Source organism: Acipenser ruthenus, chromosome 5, assembly GCF_902713425.1.
Source record: "Acipenser ruthenus chromosome 5, fAciRut3.2 maternal haplotype, whole genome shotgun sequence".
NCBI classification, from domain to species: Eukaryota; Metazoa; Chordata; class Actinopteri; order Acipenseriformes; family Acipenseridae; genus Acipenser; species Acipenser ruthenus.
This window is the reverse complement of record NC_081193.1, coordinates 29,513,999-29,533,556: the sequence shown is the minus strand read 5'-3', so window position 1 is coordinate 29,533,556 and position 19,558 is coordinate 29,513,999. Positions and strand designations below refer to the sequence as shown.

Here is a 19,558-nt window from a genome sequence, read left to right as displayed (position 1 = left end):
GAGTCAGTGGGGACATGGCAAGCAGATATAGCTGCTAGTTACACTTTCAGCATAGAGGGGGCCGTGCCCTCCTCTAACAGATCTTGCAGAAACTGTAGGATATTTGCTATAGGGCAATAAATGGGATCATGACCTCTGGTCATACACCAGTTTTGAAAATATATCAAGTTTTAGACATACAGTGCCCTTGTGGAGGAGGCCCTAGCATTTTGCAATGTACTAAGGTGGACAGACGGTCCCGTTCAGGGTCCAGACCCATAGTTGGAGTCTGGCCATTTCTGGGTGCCAGAGAGTGCCTCTTGCCTGACTGAGGAGATCCGTGTGCAGGGTTGGCTTTGCAGTAGCTGGCAAAGGTTCGTGAACCAGATTCTCCTGGGCCATCTGGGGGCCACTAGGAGAACTGTTGCCTCTTATCTCTGAACTTTCTCTAGGAAAGCTGGGAGTAACAGTATCGGCAGGAATATGTATAAAAGCATTCTGGGCCACTCGTGCGCTAGGGCGTCGACCCCTAGTGGACCACCGGAGCGGTGGAGGGAGAACCATAGGGGGCAATGAGTCGTCTCTGCCGTGGCAAAGAGATCGACTCAGGGCCCTTCCGAACCCTTCCCAAATGCGCTCTACCACCTGAGGGTGGAGTCGCCATTCTGACGGGTGAGGACCCTCCCTGGAGAGAAGGTCCACCGCCCTATTCACCACTCCCGGGAGATAAACAGCCCGGAGAGACAGCGAGTGCCTCTTTGCCCAGGACAACAGCTGAAACGCTATGCGGTGCAACCCCGGGGACCGAAGTCCTCCCTGGCAGTTGACATATGCTACCACAGGCATCTTGTCCGTGCGGACAAGGACATGTCTTCTCTGGAGCACTGGGAGGAAGTGCTGAAGAGCGAGATGGAACATTTGCAGCTCCAGGATCCGCGGACTCCTCTGCCTTCCCAGACCGTACCCCAACCCGAGTTGGAGGTGTCTTTCGTCACCACCTGACAATTGTGGATTATCCCCATCTTCATGCCTTCTCACAGGTGAGGGGCTTGCCTCCACCAGCGTAGGGCTTCCCAGCATACACGAGACACGATCAGCTGATGGTGTCTGTCGCATTTGGGATATAGCCGGAAGGCATTGAGCCACATTTGGGCCGGGTGCATGTAGAGTAACCCTAGTGGGATGGCTGATGAAGTTGCGGCCATCAGATCCAACAGTTTCTGACACAACACCAACTGTACTGTGGATCCCTGTTGTGTGGGTCACTGCTGTCTCCTGCGACTGGGATCAAATCAACCAGTCGACCAGGTAGTTCAACAGCAGCTGCAGGGGAGCTAGGATGGCATCCATGCGCTTCGAAAACGTGCGGGGGGCTAAGGAGAGGCCGAATGGCAGCACGGAAAACTCGAAAACGCTTCCCTGAAAGGCAAAACGGAAGTATTTCCTGTGCGCAAGTTGAATATGAAAATACACGTCCTTTAGCCCTTAGCAGTCCATTTATTCAGTGCGTCTCAGGCGCGTCGGGTCCAATTTATTTTCACACGCGCAATTTATTTTAGACGCGCTGTTTAAAACTATTTTTTTTCAAAGTAAAACAGGTTTAAAAGGCACTGATGATGTTGGACCCTGTCTGACATTTGACCGGAAAGGGAAAACTGCAATGTTGGACATAACAGGAACTAATTGACCTCTTCACTACAGTGGTTTTGATGCACACAGAATATAAATCAATGTTTCTAATATGCAAAGACATCTAGCTTAGTTATTCCTCATCTCAAAATCTCGACCTCCAAAAATGTATCAACCATTTTAATTTTATTTGGCAATTAATACTAATCATTTTCTGGGGAAAACACTTCAATCTGCGTTCTCTATTTTCTTCAGTAGGTGTCCCACTCTCAAGATAAATCATTGGCATGACTAAAATTCCTCAGAATCACCCGGGACACTGTCAAATCCCAAGCCAGCCTCCCACTCAACAATCCCGGAATGCATTCGTCAGCTCATTAATAACTTCCAAGTGTCAAAATCAATCTCTAAATGCAACCCGTTATCTCCTCTCGGCCACTTCAATTTCGCAATTCGCATTATTCCCAAGGAAGAACATTCATATTGCGCCTTCTCGCTCTCTCCTCAACTGCAAAAACCTGGATCTCACATAAAAATATCTTCAGAAGCAAGAAATGCTCCTCCAGAGCTTCCAACGCTCCAGCTTTCCACCAATACTCGGATAGTGGCAGCCATTTACGCAGTCAGGCTAACGCTAATTCCTATCTAATATGTCCGCTCATCCTTTCAAATACTACAAACATTATACATGGTGAGAGACGTGGTTTGAGACTGGAAATCTGTCTTGATTATGAGTTAAGGAGTTCCACTATTAGGAGAATGACTGGAGTTGTGAAACCTAAATCTCTGAATGTGAGTTCACCTTTTCCATTCCAAGCAGACATGATAGTAGCAAACCGCTGTTTGATCCTGTATTAACTAGCACATAGGATGGTCAGCATCTCATATCTCTAGACATCAGAATGTGGTACACCTTGCTGCAACACTGGAACAATCACCAAATGAAGTTCCAGCAGCTCATCTTTAATTGTTTGGATATCAGTTTCTCACAATTTCATCATCCAAGCTCGCCATCTTCCAAGCATCTACAATAATGCAGTCATCCCAGCACTACATCTGACACACGAGGAATCACCAAGAACCCCACCCTGCATCTTCTTCCAGACTTCCTATAATTGCTCCAAAAGCATAATTAACAGACACTGGTTCTCTTCCCATCTCTCCGCTTTTGTCACCAGAGCAGGTCTTTCTCCCCTATTCTACACCACACACTCCTTCAGGATTGGCGCAGCCTCTTCAGCAGCCAGAGCCCGCATCAGTCATCATCTGATCAAGACCATGGGGCGTTGGTCCTCTTCAGCAGTCAACTCCTACATCAGATCGCTGCCATCCAATATCACTGCAGCTCACCAGTCTATAGCTAGTATGCCCGGAGTGGGGGCGCCCTCTCCGCCAGGACCACCAGAGGTTTTCCCCTAATAGAAAGTTTTTTCCTCTCCGCCTAGTGGAAGGCTGACACATAGCTTGTTCCACTAACCATCTGTTTTTAGTTATTTTGTTTTTCATTGTTTACCTTTGTTTGTCATTGTTTGTCTATTGTTGCTTTTATATTATACATTGGCACGCAGTCTTTATTTGTCTTCAGAGGTGCGGGTTCAGCGGGGAGCCGGTGGTCCATCTTTTGGGGAGATAGAGAGTCTCACTTCCCCGACCTGGAGTTCCAGTAACTCTGCTTCTTGCCTCAAGAAAGAAGGCTCTGTCTTCCTACCTTCTTCACCTTCCTGGGATGTGGCCCTCTTACTCTTAGTGCTCGAGTCCCATAACTAACAATTATTTGTGTTCTTTCAGATTCTCTTTTCTTCATATGAGCCGTTCCGTCCTCTGAGGGTCGAACCCGGTCACCAATCCTCCAAGCCAATCCTAAATTGCAAAAAACACTCCCTTCCTCTCGCAGCCCTGGCTCCCACCCCATGAAATATTAACTTTAGTGGAGTTCAGGGGGTGTGACCCAGTGCTTCGCCCCTTCCTTGACTCCCTATTTCAACCCCGTCACAGCTCAGCTCTTTCTCTTGCATTTTGTTTTTTGCCTCCTCCTCACTTCTTTCATATGCCGCATGCCTCTGTGTCAGTCCCCTCTGGGGGGATAGTGAGTCTCGCTTCCCCAATCTTTAGTTCCAGTAACTGCAGGTTCTTTGTGGGGTCAGAGGGGACCACCAGCCACACTATTCTTTCGCAGCTCATGCGCTATATCTTGCCTCAAGAAAGAAGGCTCTTCCTCCTTTACCCTCCTGGGATGTGGCCCTCATACTCTTAGTGCTCAAGTCCCATAACTAACAATTATTTGTGTTCTTTCAGATTCTCTTTTCTTCCTTACGTCAAGGCTTCGTATGAGCCGTTCCGTCCTTTGAGGGTTGAACCCGGTCGCTAACTGGGACCCAGTCGCAAGGCAGCGCCTATAACGACTCTCCAAGAAGTCAGAGGACTCTGTCTTTTCAGGGGCCCGGAGGCCATTAGGGCTAGGCTCGACTCCATAGGGAGGGCTCTCTTGGTTGGAGTCTGGCCCGTCCTTTTCTCTCTCCCTTGTCTAGAGACTGAGCCTCTAATCCTAAATTGCAAAAAACGCTTCCTTCCTCTCGCAGCCCTGGCTCCCGCCCCATGAACTAGAAACAATTGTGCTGTATATTTATTTATATATATATATATATATATATATATATATATATATATATATATATATATATATATATATATATATATATATATATATACAGCCTGATTTTCAGAAGGCACATTTTTAAAACGAAAACAAAGGTCGCAATGTATTTGCACTGCAAGTTTTTTTGCCACCTAATTATACGTCTTGATTTTCAACAGGGGCAGGTTAATTTCTCCTACTCACAAGGCCCTTTGCGACTCCTGCTCATGACTGATTTAATTGAAACGACAATTGATTTTCAGGTTCATTAACAAGCCAATTAGTCACATTTCAATAGTCTGGACTTCCATTTAACTGAAAAACAACGAGGCAACGCACATGTAGTTGCAAAAATTGGAAAAAAAAGAAAGGAAAAATACATTCTTAGCCACCCAAGTTGAGATTTTGCTTGATGATATTTTAGCATATAAAACTGTTCTTTTCGGCAAAAGGTCCGGAGCCACTGCTAAATTAAAAATACGGAAGGATATAACCGAAAAAATAAACGCAACCTCTTCCATAAAAAGGACAAAAAAAATTCTGGGACCTAAAGTTGTAATGAACCCCCAGTCTCTGCAAGTCGCTTTGGATAAAAGCGTCTGCTAAATGACTAAATAATAATAATAATAATAATAATAATAATAATAATAATAATAATAATAATAATAATAATAATAATAACACAGCGTGCCTAAAGAAAAAAATAACTAATTTCAATATCACAATGTATTCTCTGATGCAATATTAATATTCATATTCTTTACATGCAATATCTGAATGTTTATTTATGTTTGTGAAAAATTATAATAAGAATGTCAAACATTAATATGCGTTTGTTACATATGTTTTCAAATGGTCATATGTTAATTATGTATTTAATATATTCTAAAATTAGCCAGCCTCCACTCACGTCTGTGTTCAAATTTTCTGAACAAGGCACAGTTCTCCACGATAAATGAGTCATGGCAGGGCAGGGTACTTAACAACTACATCCGTGATAACACATTGAGCATCACATAAACCTTGCACTGTTAAAGAATGATGATGTTTTAATTCCTTGAATCTGGGGATATTGCAACATGTGTGCAATCTATTACACCTAACACATTTCGGAAGCCAGATAACATATTTGTGTTTGGTTTTATTTTACCTTTACAGGTACAGGTATAGCGTGACTGCGGGCTGTTTGTGATTCTAAATCAAACTTAAAGGGTATATAAGGACCTTTTTATTTTATTATGTTACATGTTCCCATGTGTTGCTACAACTGTTTACGTAAGGTGTGTGTATTGCTTTAATTTTTTTAAATTTTAAATTGCATTCCCTGCCTCAAGATGGCTTCCCATGCACCTGCATGGACCTCTCAGAACTACATTTCCCATCATCCTCCTGCTTACTGGTAAATTCATCTCAGTTACATATAAAATAAAAAGGACCTTATGTACCCCACAGAGCTCTGTTATAGTGCCTATATCCAATCTGTATATATGCATAACTTGTTTTATAGTTAGATCTAGAAATGTCTGATGGGGACGAAATATTCTGGGTTTAATGTAGGGTTGTTTTTTCCTCATCCCTTCGCTCTTGTGTTGCAGTCGAAGAATTGGAAGCGCTTTGTAGATTACAGCTCAGTAGCCCTGTCAGCGGTCACAGTTATTACAGCTCAGATTCACAAATGTGTTTTGAGACCTGTTTTCCCCTCTGCCTCTTTTGAAAATCAGGCTGATAATTTCTAAACACCAAAATTGCTATATTAAGAAACCTAAGACGACAGACCTGAGTAGCCCAAACGCTCGACATATTAAGGAAACAATAGCTTGTGAATTCAGCTTTGTATTAATGGATTAGATTTACATTAACTGCAACAACTATTTGGTTTTAACATAAATCCGTGATTATATGCATCTAACCAAAGCATGACTATTTTTTAATCAACAAAATGTGTTTATAAAGTTTATAGATAAGCTTCAAGTTTGTGAACGTTGTTTTTCACTTTGATAGAAGCTGTGATCTGGACTATAGAGCTGTGTAGTGTTAGAGTGGTACATGATCAGCATGTGGTACACGTACCAAAAATTGACAGGTGTGATGTCAGAAAATGGTATGCTGTCAAATTGCAAATGGTATGCTGTCAGATTTTGGTACAGCCAATTGCGATCTGATGGGTGTTTTCCTATTGTCAAAAAGAGGTACATTTAACATTAATTATACATTATTTTTTTGCAAACTTGCAAACATTTCTCTTCTCTTCCATCTTTAGCCCCCACCCCCCTTCCACTATTCCACTATCTCGACTGACGACTTTGCTTCCTTCTCCTCCAAAATCACAGACATCCGCAAACTTTTCAATACCTTGCCTCTTTCCCCACTCACTCCTTGTCCTCTGCAACCCCTACTAATCTACCCTCCTTCTCCTCCCTCTCAGACTCTGATCTTTGCTTCCTGCTCCAGAGCCATAATCCCACCACATGTGCTCTGGACCCGCTCCCCACTCACCTTTTCCAGGCTGCTGCCCCTGCTCTACTCCCTTTTATTTCCTCTCTTCTCAATACCTCTCTACCGTCTGGCTGTTTCATCTCTGCTTTCAAACAGACCTGCATCACCCCATCTTAAAAAAAAACCCTCCCTTGACCCCTCATCCCTCCAGAACTACTGTCCTGTCTCCCTTCTCCCTTTCCTCTTTAAAACCCTTGAGCAAGCGGTACATTGCCAGCTGTCTGCTTTTACATTCTCTGCTCAGAACCCTCCAATCAGGCTTTCGCCTGGCACACTCCACTGAAACTGCTCTTCTCTCAGTCACCAACTCTCTACTCTGCCTGTGCTTCCTCTCTCTCTATCCTAATTCTCCTCGACCTCTCTGCAGCCTTTGACACCTTTGACAACTCTATTCTCCTGTCCTCCCTTGCTGATCTGGGACTCTCTGGCACTGCTCTTTTTAACCTGTAGTGTAAAATGTTACCTTGCAACACAAGTACAATATTAAAGAGAAATTAAAGAGAAATTAAATAAGTGGAACACACTGGTAAAGCTGTAGCAAGTTGGTGGGTGCAATGAGTCATAAGGTACTGAGAACTTAAGATCTATTTCAAACAACCAGGCGACCATTTATTTTTGTCTCCTCCCAAGTTGCAAGACCACCAAGAGCTGAGATTCCTGTGCATTGGCTGGGGTTCTGACCCCTACTTACTGTGCAGGCTTTACAGACACAGCAAGGAAAGGAAAGGACTTTTTTCCACATTTTGACTACCTATATCACCTTAGCAACTGGGATAGCTTAGTTATAGTAATTAAATATACTATAATCCCATCCAAATACACACCCACCGGTGTCCTGTCACCAACAAATATCTCCTTCTGTTAAGAAATAGCAGCTGCTTTATACTACTCTCCATGTTGGTATCTTTGAAGCAGTGATACATCAATGATACTTTTAATATTTCACATTGGTGGCAAAGTGTCAAAAACAGTAAGCATGCATCAGAATTAAATTAGATATGTATTAGTGGTGAGGGCCATCTTGCTGTGAGGTGACTTTGACATCAGAGGCTGATTTAACCTTTAATTGCACTATTGTAGTTAGACATAAGAAAACACATTTCTAATATGCCATTGTGTTGGGTTTAAAGCCTATGTGACTTCATGCGTCATTGTCATTTCACCATGCATGATGATGAGATGGGCAAAAACACTGGCTCCTGAAATGTGGCTTAGCAATGAATGTACTCACGTCAGACCTCTCTAATTCATGTCCACTATGTCTTCATGGTCACAGTAAAACTGCCTATATCGAGAAAATGAAATAAACAGGATAGTTCAGTATTGTCCACGTAAATAAGTATTTTTTGGAGATTTAATGAGAACAGTGTGGGTACAGACATCACACATTCTGCAAGGGAAAGAAAGAAATTAGGATAAACACTGTCTTAATATGCTTGGGGTGGGGGTGGTTCTTGTGAACATGGAAAAGTCACCCTGATGGTGCCTTTTAATATATTTTCAGCTCCCTTAATATTGCATTTCATTATGTCAAGTTATAATTAAGCTTATGATTTTTTGTGTTTTACCCCGACCTTTATACCGTTCTTTAAGAATTAAATTGATACCTGTTAAGCTATCTGTGCATTTCAATCACAACTGAGAAACGTGTTAATAGTAAAATTGATTTCATTTATGTTTTTCCTCTTCTGTGAAACAACTAAATGGGCTTTTAAATTGGCCAAACAAGCAGTACAAATGAGATTGCAACATGTTAATAAGCGACTAATCTAAAATTGATTTAATTTAGTTTTTTTTTTCTCTGTGAAACAACTAAATGAGCTTTTAAACCGTGTCTTACTTTTAATTTAAAAGCAGAAGCGACTTATCTTTATTAATGTAAATAGTTATGCATAATGGTTGTGATAATGTGTGTCCAGCATAAAATACTTTTCATTATAGATTTAATAAAGATGTTTCGCTTATTAACATGTTGCGCTCTCGTTTGTACGTTCTGCTTGTAAATTAAAAATGAAGGCTTGGCTGATTTAAAAGCCCATTTAGTTGTTTCACAGAAAAAACCTGTAAATTAAATCAATTTTACTATTAACACATTTCTCAGTAGTGATTGAGATACACAAATGGCTTAACTGGTATCAATTTAATTTTTGAAGTGGAGTATAAAAGTCAGGGTAAAACACTGGACATCAGAAGCCCTAGTTATAATCAAGATTTGATGAACTCTCAACTTGTCCAGTAGACAATTTAGCACAAATTGTCTGAATGTTGCAGGCCATAATCCCTCTCCGTTTTGATCCTTGAAATGTATTTTTGTTTACGACTGTAAGTTGCCCTGGATAAGGGCGTCTGCTAAGAAATAAATAATAATAATAATAATTTACTGTTCAGTTTTTCTACTTTCAGATAGCTTTCACAAGTATATGTGATGGTGCCAGCTAGCATCGGGAAACTTTTTAAAATCTTCTTGAAAAATATATTAACATTCTATGATCTTTAGGCATGATTAATTTATACTTCCACCATTCCCAAAGGCAATTTAAATTATGTGTAAAAATGTGGTACCATTTGACAGATGGTTTAAACACAGTGAATAAAGAAGGTGAGTAAATCTTTTAATTGTAAAGTATTTTTTTTATTCATGATGCATTATACCTTTTAGTTACTAAAAGAGTACATACAGGCCACAATATACTCAATAATTTTGTTTGTTTGGGGGGGGGGGGGGGGGGTTATACTACCATAGAATCAACCTGCTTTAATACTACCATAGAATAAACCATCTACAGAATGTCATGTCACGTACTGTATATATTTTAAATTTAAAAAAAAAGTTTCACTTTTTTCCCCCCTTGTTGAAAACCACTGGCTAAATGTGACGGATTAGCTACTACAACACTTCATATTAGCTGCTCATATATAGTTTACTTTGAGTTGTTGTGATCACTAGTTTTTGAAGATTCTGATCAATGTGAATTAAAGATTGCTAAATAAGAACATAAGAAAGTTTACAAACGAGAGGAGGCCATTCAGCCCATCTTGCTCGTTTGGTTGTTAGTAGCTTATTGATCCCAGAATCTCATCAAGCAGCTTCTTGAAGGATCCCAGGGTGTCAGCTTCAACAACATTACAGGGGAGTCGGTTCCAGACCCTCACAATTCTCTGTGTAAAAAAAGTGCCTCCTATTTTCTGTTCTGAATGCCCCTTTATTTAATCTCCATTTGTGACCCCTGGTCCTTGTTTCTTTTTTCAGGTCAAAAAAGTCCCCTGGGTCGACATTGTCTATACCTTTTAGGATTTTGAATGTTTGAATCAGATCACCGTGTAGTCTTCTTTGTTCAAGACTGACTAGATTAAATTCTTTTAGCCTGTCTGCATACAACATGCCTTTTAAACCCGGGATAATTCTGGTTGCTCTTCTTTGCACTCTTTCTAGAGCAGCAATATCCTTTTTGTAACGAGGTGACCAGAACTGAACACAGTATTCTAGGTGAGGTCTTACTAATGCATTGTAAAGTTTTAACATTACTTCCCTTGATTTAAATTCAACACTTCTCACAATATATCCGAGCAAAAGTTGACCTTTTTTATAGCTTCCCCACATTGTCAGATGAAGACTTTTTTTTTTTTTTTTTTTATAAATGTAGTCGTTGCCAATTATTTTTATTATTTTCTCCCCAATTTGGAAATGGCCAATTATTTTTAGGCTCAGCTCACCACTACCACCCCTGCGCTCGCGACTCGGGAGGGCAAAGACAAACACACGCTGTCCTCCGAAGTGTGTGCCGTCAGTTAACTGCTTTTTTTCACACTGCGGACTCACCATGCAGCCACCCAAGAGCTACAGCGTCGGAGGACAACGCAGCTCTCGTGCAGCTTACAGGCAAGCCCACAGGCGCCCGGCCAGACTACAGGGGTCGCTGGTGCGCAGTGAGCCGAGGACACCCTGGCCGACCTAACCCTCCCTCCCCCAGGGCGGCGCTCGGCCAATTGAGCGCTTCCCCCTGGAAGCACCCGTCCTCGGTCGGCAAAGGAATAGCCTGGACTCGAACTTGCGACGTCCAGACTATAGGGCGCATCCTGCACTCTACGCAAGTGCTTTTACTGGATGCGCCACTCGGGAACCCCCAGATGAAGACATTTCTGAGTCAATATAAACTCCTAGGTCTTTTTCATAGATTCCTTCTTCAATTTCAGTATCTCCCATATGATATTTATAATGCACATTTTTATTGCCTGCGTGCAGTACTGTACACTGTGGTTGTTCGTGTCTTTCATTTAAACCCATCATGTTTACAGATTGGTTCAAGAAAAAAAAAAATTTTGGCTGTACAAAACTTCTTAGACAGATCATAGTGGAAAAAAAGTGAAATATATTTCACAAAAACAATGTAAATAGAATTGTAATTCTGGTGCCAATATTCTTATATAGTGGATAGTGTCATCATAATAATAATAAAAAAAAGCAAAGATAATGTAATTTAATCATGAGTATCTCAGGAAAGGTCATGCACTACAATCTTGAGGCTGGATTGAGGCCGACCCACCTCAGGATGTGGGTCTACACGCTTTGACTCGGGCTGAGTGAGACAAAATGCTTGACAGCCGTTCGGGAGCCGACGCAATAACAAACAGCCACGCCTGCGTGAAGGTTTCACTTCCACACGGAACATTTCTGTTTATTCTATTTAACCATATTTTTGTTGATTGAGACACAGCATGAGCCAGATTGCAGCAGGGATGAAGAAACATTTGCTCTAATCAACATTTGGGCCGACGGTTCAATCCAGAGAAACTTGGATGGAAGCGTCTGTAACAAGCTGCTTCCGGGCCATTGATACGCGTATTGTTTACTTGCGTCTGTCACCCAGGTCAACCTTGCTTTATCAAAAGCAGTGTGAAATCGCCTACCCGACCCGCATGACACCGGGTCCTGCCCGGGTAGGTGAAGGGGGCTAGGTTGTAGCATCAATCTGTGTGCCAATACTTGACAGCATTGAGAAAGTTCTTTGTGGATGCTTAAACTACAACTCTCAAACACAGTATTAAACTCACAATAAATATCTTTATAAAATTGAAAAAATAGAGGGAGCAATCTCATTGGCTTACAAGTGTCCATCCTGTGCCAGTTTTAAGTGCAATAACACACTCTGAAGCATGAAGATGCCACTGTTTAACCAAATGCAGTCAAACACGCCCTGTTTGCATGCTAGTCATCCGAAATTATACCTGTAGTTAAGCACTAGAGGGCACAAGGACATCATAATGTCATAGGAACCTTGCACAATGGGTCATGCAGTGATTTTTTGCATACTCTTTGTATGTAATGTCTTATTGAGGATCAGCCACTGGCTGGTACTTAGAGAAATACAAACAGGTTTCTCCAAGACTGCTGTAAACTTTCTTACTGAAATGTATTGGGTGCAAAAGTCTGTCAACTTTATGCATCCACACCAAATCAGCACGTAGACCAAATTGTCACTGAGGGCTGAATTAAATCAAATTTTAGGGTGCTGCCATAACAACATTTAGTAATGAGTATGGCAACACCTTCATTTTGATTTTATCCAAGCCTCAGTCTATCACACAACTGTTCACAAGGGGATTTTTAATTCTGGTTTTGAAAGAGATGTATTTAAAGTCTTATAAGTGCCAATCCAACAATACTTTAGAATACATTTAATAAATACAGCTCCTAAATGAAATTCCTATTATAAAGTGACATCCAGGTATGGTACACACTGGTTTTCTAAAGGCTTCTGTTAAAAAATAGAATATCCTTGTAGTGTATATCTGAAAGTTTGATATAGCACAATGAAAATAATAATACAGGGCCTAATATGGCATTGTATTTGTTACATTTAATTTACAACATAGTAGTTTTGTAATTAACTTTAACAATAAGTACTCCAGTTAAGACGAGTAATAGACCTTATTAATACACATTGAATGGACTGTTTTAAGGAATGAGGTAAACCGGTATTTGAAAACTGAATTCTAACATTCTTTCTATCGAATTAATCAAAATTGACTAGAAAAACATACCTAACAAAACAGGCTTTAGCAACTAAATCAGTCAGATACATCTGCATGCTTTCTAAAAAAATGTACCTTTTTCCAGTCAGAAGTGGTACGTGAGATAAAACTGGTCACTCACAAAGTTATTATTTATTTTAATTTTATTTTTTTTCTTGCAGAATTGTTTTGTATTTAGTTTTCATCTAATCATCCTGCTTTATTGATCACCTGGTCTTTTAACTCTTCTTTGGAGTGACAACTTTATTTTAGCATTTCTTTTTTTCTTTCATGGCAGCTTCAGCTTTGGCACTTTCTTACAACACCTACCAGATATTGATTTCTCACAAGGTTTTAGTAGTCGTTATTTATTGTCTCTAAATAGCTAGCCAACCTTATACACTTGATGTATTACTCGAACCAAATGTAAAACATGATAAGACAATAAAATATTCTCTGAGTTTGTTTTTGCTTACTTAATTTGCTTACAAAGTAAATATTTTTAAATGTAATTTAAATTTTTACAATGTTAATATGTTCACAGTCATTCTGAATGGATTTTGTTGCTTCTATACTGAATTACGTTTTTTTTCTTTAAATATGCCTTAACCTGGCTTTGTACTTGTACTGAACAGCCTTCTTATGACAATCATATGACAATGTGACTTTTCAACTCTGCCAGCCCAATTGCACCAATGCCTATATGAATCCCATTAAATTAAAGTAACCAGTTACTTTTCCATTCTTCTTTTGTGTTTCAGTTTGTATTGCTGTGTGGAAGAATCATCACATGCGAACAGTTACAAACTATTTCATAGTAAACCTCTCCCTTGCGGATGTACTTGTCACCATCACCTGTCTCCCTGCAAGTCTTGTGGTTGATATTACAGAAACTTGGTTCTTGGGCCAGACTCTTTGCAAAGTACTCCCATATTTACAGGTAAGATCTTTCTTCCTAATTTCACCTGCCTATCATCATTGACTCCCTATTTCAACCCCGTCACAGCTCAGCTCTTTCTCTTGCATTTTGCTTTTTCCCCTCCTCCTCCTCACTTTTTTCATATGCAGTAGTGTGGAGTAGTGGTTAGGGCTCTGGACTCTTGACCGAAGGGTTGTTGGTTCAATTCCAGGTGGGCACACTGCTGCTGTATCCTTGAGCAAGGTACTTTACCTAGATTGCTCCAGTGAAAACCCAACTGTATAAATGGGTAATTGTATGTAAAAATAAATAAATAAATAATGTGATAACTTGTAACAATTGTAAATCACCCTGGATAAGGGCGTCTGCTAAGAAATAAATAATAATATGCTGTGTGCCTCTTTGTCAGTCTCCTCTAGGGGGATAGTGAGTCTCACTTCCCCGACCTAGAGTTCCAGTAACTCCACAGTTTCTTTGTGTGGTCAGAGGGGACCACCGGCCACACTATTCTTTCGCAGGTCATGCTCTATATTTTGCCTCAAGAAAGAAGGCTCTGTCTTACTTTATCCTCCTTTATCCTCCTGGGACGTGGCCCTCATACTCTTAGTGCTCGAGTCTCATAACTAACAATTATTTGTTCTTTCAGATTCTCTTTTCCTTACATCAAGGCTTTGTATGAGCCGTTCCTTCCTCTGAGGGTCGAACCCAGTCACTAACTGGGACCCAGTCGCGAGGCCGAGCCTATAACAACTCTCCGAGAAGTCTATGTTTTCAGGGGCCCGGAGGCTGACAGGGCCAGTCTCAACTCCATAGGGAAGGCTCTCTCGGTTGAAGTCCGGCCTGTGCTTTTCTCTCTCCCCTGTTCTAGAGGCCAAGCCTCCAATCCTAAATTGCAAAAACACTTCCTCTCGCAGCCCTGGCTCCCACCCCGTGAATTCATTGTTATTTGACCTGGATGATAAATGCTCTATAACCTTTTATATCTTTAATGGGCAAAAGCAGATACTGAGTAACCTAGCATGAGTGAGTACATTTACTGTTTGTTTTTAGTGTTCTTTTTTTCTTTTCCAGACTGTATCCGTTTCTGTCTCTGTACTGACTTTGAGCTGCATTGCACTGGACAGGTGGTACGCCATTTGTCATCCTCTGATGTTCAAAAGCACAGCCAAACGAGCAAGGAAAAGCATAGTAATTATCTGGGTTGTGTCCTGTGTTATAATGATCCCCCAGGCCATAGTAATGGAATGTAGCAGTATGGTTCCAGAGTTAACAAACAAAACCAGTTTATTTACAGTTTGTGATGAACACTGGGGAGGTGAGTTGCTTTCTTGAATACCTCAACTGTTTTTATGACTAGCACAGGACTGATAGCGTAAACCAAAATGGTTCCTCGATTTTTCTTAAAATCAAATCAAATATACTGTCAATCTACTGGATTATTAAGACAGTGATCTTTAATTAAAAACACATTATTTAATGTTCCCCTGATTTAAGTTCAATGTTTCTATCATCACAAACCTCACTGATATCTAAATTAGACTGACATAAAATTGTTTCTCATTTTGAAGTAATTTAGTTAATGTGGTCTTTTTTATTTATTTTGAAATATGTCGATGCATAATGTAAAAATCGTCAATGTTGTGTTTACTAAATACAAGTTAAATTAAAGTTGTTGGGATAGTAATGACACTTTTTTGGACTAGCTGAACAACTGTCAGTTATATCCTTTCCTGTTTCTGGTGGCTGCCAGTGATTTCTAATAATAATAATATAATAACAATGTATGTTATGAAAAAAACAATACAGTTGCCTGATCCTTGTGGTCAACAAGTGTCTTGTTTTGTAGGAAACACATCATACAGTACCAGGTGGTAATTTGACTGTTGGTATAAGAGATGATTACAGCTGGCAAGAATGTAAAAAAAACTCTTAAGCATTGTGTCAAACCACCACAGTTTCCTGAAATACTGCGAATCAAGTATGAACTTAGCCTACCAATGCAATCATTCAACAATTTAGTAATGCAGTCATGTATATACTTCACAGTTCACATTGCAAAATCTGGCTTCACATTTAAAAAACATAGGATTACAGTTTACTTTTTAATGTTACTAATATCTTTGGGTTTAGTAATTGTCTGCTATACGTCATGGAGGTAATGTCCATAGTTAATCATGTCAATGGATGCATTTTACTTAGAACTGAAACTTAGATGACTAAAATATATCAATTCTGCAATTCCCACATAAAGCAATGTGTTTAATGACATTGAGCAGGGTTTAATGACAGTGTTCTTCATCGACTTATTCAGAATCGAATTGTGCATTTTTACACAAACAAAAATGGACTACAGAGACTGAAAACATGTTGTTTTGTTTTGCTTTTTTGTTCAAAAACCATTTATGTGCTTTACCTTTAAATCAAATCACCAAACCCTTAAGAAACACATATCTTCATTTTACATCTCATTCCCTGAATCCTAAACAGCCCCGAATTATGGTTCAGATTAGAGTTTCAGCTTTGTGATTATGTCTTGACAGTACCTTATATCAAGTAATAGGAAGTTTTGTGAACCCTCCCCCCCCCCCCCCCCCACAAAAAAGTTGATCGAATGAATAAATTCAGTAGTATTATTCTTCTACCACTTTGTCATTTATTAATCTGTAGGCCCTAAGAGCTTCCTGTTAAACTAGCTTTCATTCACTCTCAACTTGTTATTCGCTCAAATATGTTAAAAAAGCATACATCTAGATCAGGACAAGTGGAATAATGAATGGAAAAAGAAAAATACATTTGGCCTTACTGTAAAAATGTGCAGAATGTTAAGCTAAGCAATGATTCAGACAGGTAACTATTGCACATGAACCTATATACAAAGGTATATCCCCAGAACATGTCACTCATTTGGTAACAGTCTTGTCTTAACTTGTCTTAACGATATCAGTTTGCTTGTTCATACCAAGTGTCATGTAATATTTAATGATCTAAATAACTTTTCCTGAATTAAAGAAAATTACACTGTACTTAAAGTGGTTGTAGCAAACAAAATAATATCATAAATTTGCCTGTTGTGTGCTTCAAGTTTTTTTATGTAAGAAACACATTTTATAGTATATATATATATATATATATATATATATATATATATATATATATATATATATATATATATATATATAAACATCATTTATGGTTAAATAAGTATTTTTGTAAGTTATGGGAATAAGGCATAGCAACTGCGAACTTTCTTTAGCCTAGTGTAGCACCACAGATCATGTTTTAAAATGAAAATACATGTGTATTTTGTTAGCTAAGAGTTTTAGATCCATCCAAATGTACAGTTTAAAAGGTATATTATATTGGTTGGGTTCAGTCCCTGGACCATTTGTTTTTAACTTACATTTTATGAGGCTATATTCATTTTCTTGGCAAAAAAAATCCTTCATACATTGTAAGCTTTCTACTTGACACTAAGAGAGTGCACCTGACCCAGATACCTCATACGCACAGCAAGCATAATGTAGCTTTCAGAATGTCTTTGGGTTATGTTATTAAATGGAAATAGGTAACGTTACAGTGATTATCTCAATTGATGTACTGTACCAGGCTGTTGATCCATTTTCTGTTTTAATTGCAGCTGAAATCTACCCCATGGTGTACCACGTCTGCTTTTTCTTTGTTACATATTTGGCACCTTTAGGCTTAATGGTGTTGGCTTATATCCAAATATTTCACAAACTATGGTGCCGCCAGGTAAAAATCTTTAAATGTTTTTTTTTATTTTGTATTAAGAATGCTAAGCATAAGAAAAAATGAGTAATCAGAATGCATATACTGTATAGATGAATACTTGGTGGTATTGTAAATACAAGGGTGTGACAGGATGTGTGTGGGGTGGGTGAAAGCAATCCAATAAATCCACCCCTCTACCAACTATGGTATCGGGGGGCACACGGCAGGTATCAATCTCAAACAGAAAACAAGTACATCCACAAATCACAATCCTCAGTGTATGAAACCAGGGGATGGTGGTGCGTGTCTGTGCTTGTGCAGTGAGGGTAGTGCTCAGGGGTTTGTGCTGGCACCGGGGTGGCAGCTCCCGTCTCCTAGTCCTCGTCTCCAATCAATCAAACAAACAAAACGAGACATACAGCTCCGGCTGGTTAGTATGTTCAGTGTAAGGGGATGTATTCACGTAGCTGCGTCCCCTTTGTACTATCAAACTCATTCCCTTTGATCAGCCTGGCGCTATGCTCTATCCAATCGCTGCATGCCCCGCAGCTTACCTCAATGGAGTTGTTTAATAAACTCGCAGCCACGCGCTCTCTTCAAAATGTCCAACTTCCGGTTTCCACCTACCATTGATTCGGGAAAGTACACCACCAACCTTACACAGCTCAAATTCCTTCTCTGTCACAAAGGGATATGACATTAACCCTTATGGAAAAAACATATATTTTTAATATATGGTAGAAAAGTATGATCCTTATATTTTTCAAAAAAGAAATGGGCCCCTTTTATATATACTGTATATACAGTGCCTTGCGAAAGTATTCGGCCCCCTTGAACTTTGCGACCTTTTGCCACATTTCAGGCTTCAAACATAAAGATATGAAACTGTAATTTTTTGTGAAGAATCAACAACAAGTGGGACACAATCATGAAGTGGAACGAAATTTATTGGATATTTCAAACTTTTTTAACAAATAAAAAACTGAAAAATTGGGCGTGCAAAATTATTCAGCCCCTTTACTTTCAGTGCAGCAAACTCTCTCCAGAAGTTCAGTGAGGATCTCTGAATGATCCAATGTTGACCTAAATGACTAATGATGATAAATAGAATCCACCTGTGTGTAATCAAGTCTCCGTATAAATGCACCTGCACTGTGATAGTCTCAGAGGTCCGTTTAAAGCGCAGAGAGCATCATGAAGAACAAGGAACACACCAGGCAGGTCCGAGATACTGTTGTGGAGAAGTTTAAAGCCGGATTTGGATACAAAAAGATTTCCCAAGCTTTAAACATCCCAAGGAGCACTGTGCAAGCGATAATATTGAAATGGAAGGAGTATCAGACCACTGCAAATCTACCAAGACCTGGCCGTCCCTCTAAACTTTCAGCTCATACAAGGAGAAGACTGATCAGAGATGCAGCCAAGAGGCCCATGATCACTCTGGATGTACTGCAGAGATCTACAGCTGAGGTGGGAGACTCTGTCCATAGGACAACAATCAGTCGTATACTGCACAAATCTGGCCTTTATGGAAGAGTGGCAAGAAGAAAGCCATTTCTTAAAGATATCCATAAAAAGTGTCGTTTACAGTTTGCCACAAGCCACCTGGGAGACACACCAAACATGTGGAAGAAGGTGCTCTGGTCAGATGAAACCAAAATCGAACTTTTTGGCAACAATGCAAAACGTTATGTTTGGCGTAAAAGCAACACAGCTCATCACCCTGAACACACCATCCCCACTGTCAAACATGGTGGTGGCAGCATCATGGTTTGGGCCTGCTTTTCTTCAGCAGGGACAGGGAAGATGGTTAAAATTGATGGGAAGATGGATGGAGCCAAATACAGGACCATCCTGGAAGAAAACCTGATGGAGTCTGCAAAAGACCTGAGACTGGGACGGAGATTTGTCTTCCAACAAGACAATGATCCAAAACATAAAGCAAAATCTACAATGGAATGGTTCACAAATAAACATATCCAGGTGTTAGAATGGCCAAGTCAAAGTCCAGACCTGAATCCAATCGAGAATCTGTGGAAAGAACTGAAAACTGCTGTTCACAAATGCTCTCCATCCAACCTCACTGAGCTTGAGCTGTTTTGCAAGGAGGAATGGGCAAAAATTTCAGTCTCCCGATGTGCAAAACTGATAGAGAC

General features: G+C 40.0%; 1 protein-coding gene across 1 annotated transcript in view; it reads left to right on the top strand.

Moving 5' to 3' along the window:
- LOC117403187 (orexin receptor type 2-like) overlaps nt 1–19,558 on the top strand; it is a 32,560-nt gene that overhangs the window by 8,632 nt on the left and 4,370 nt on the right. The window contains exons 2-4 of the mRNA XM_034005188.3: nt 13,513–13,691; nt 14,742–14,985; nt 17,308–17,423. Of these exons, the coding sequence (XP_033861079.2) occupies nt 13,513–13,691; nt 14,742–14,985; nt 17,308–17,423 (539 nt within the window). The remainder of the gene's footprint in view (nt 1–13,512; nt 13,692–14,741; nt 14,986–17,307; nt 17,424–19,558) is intronic.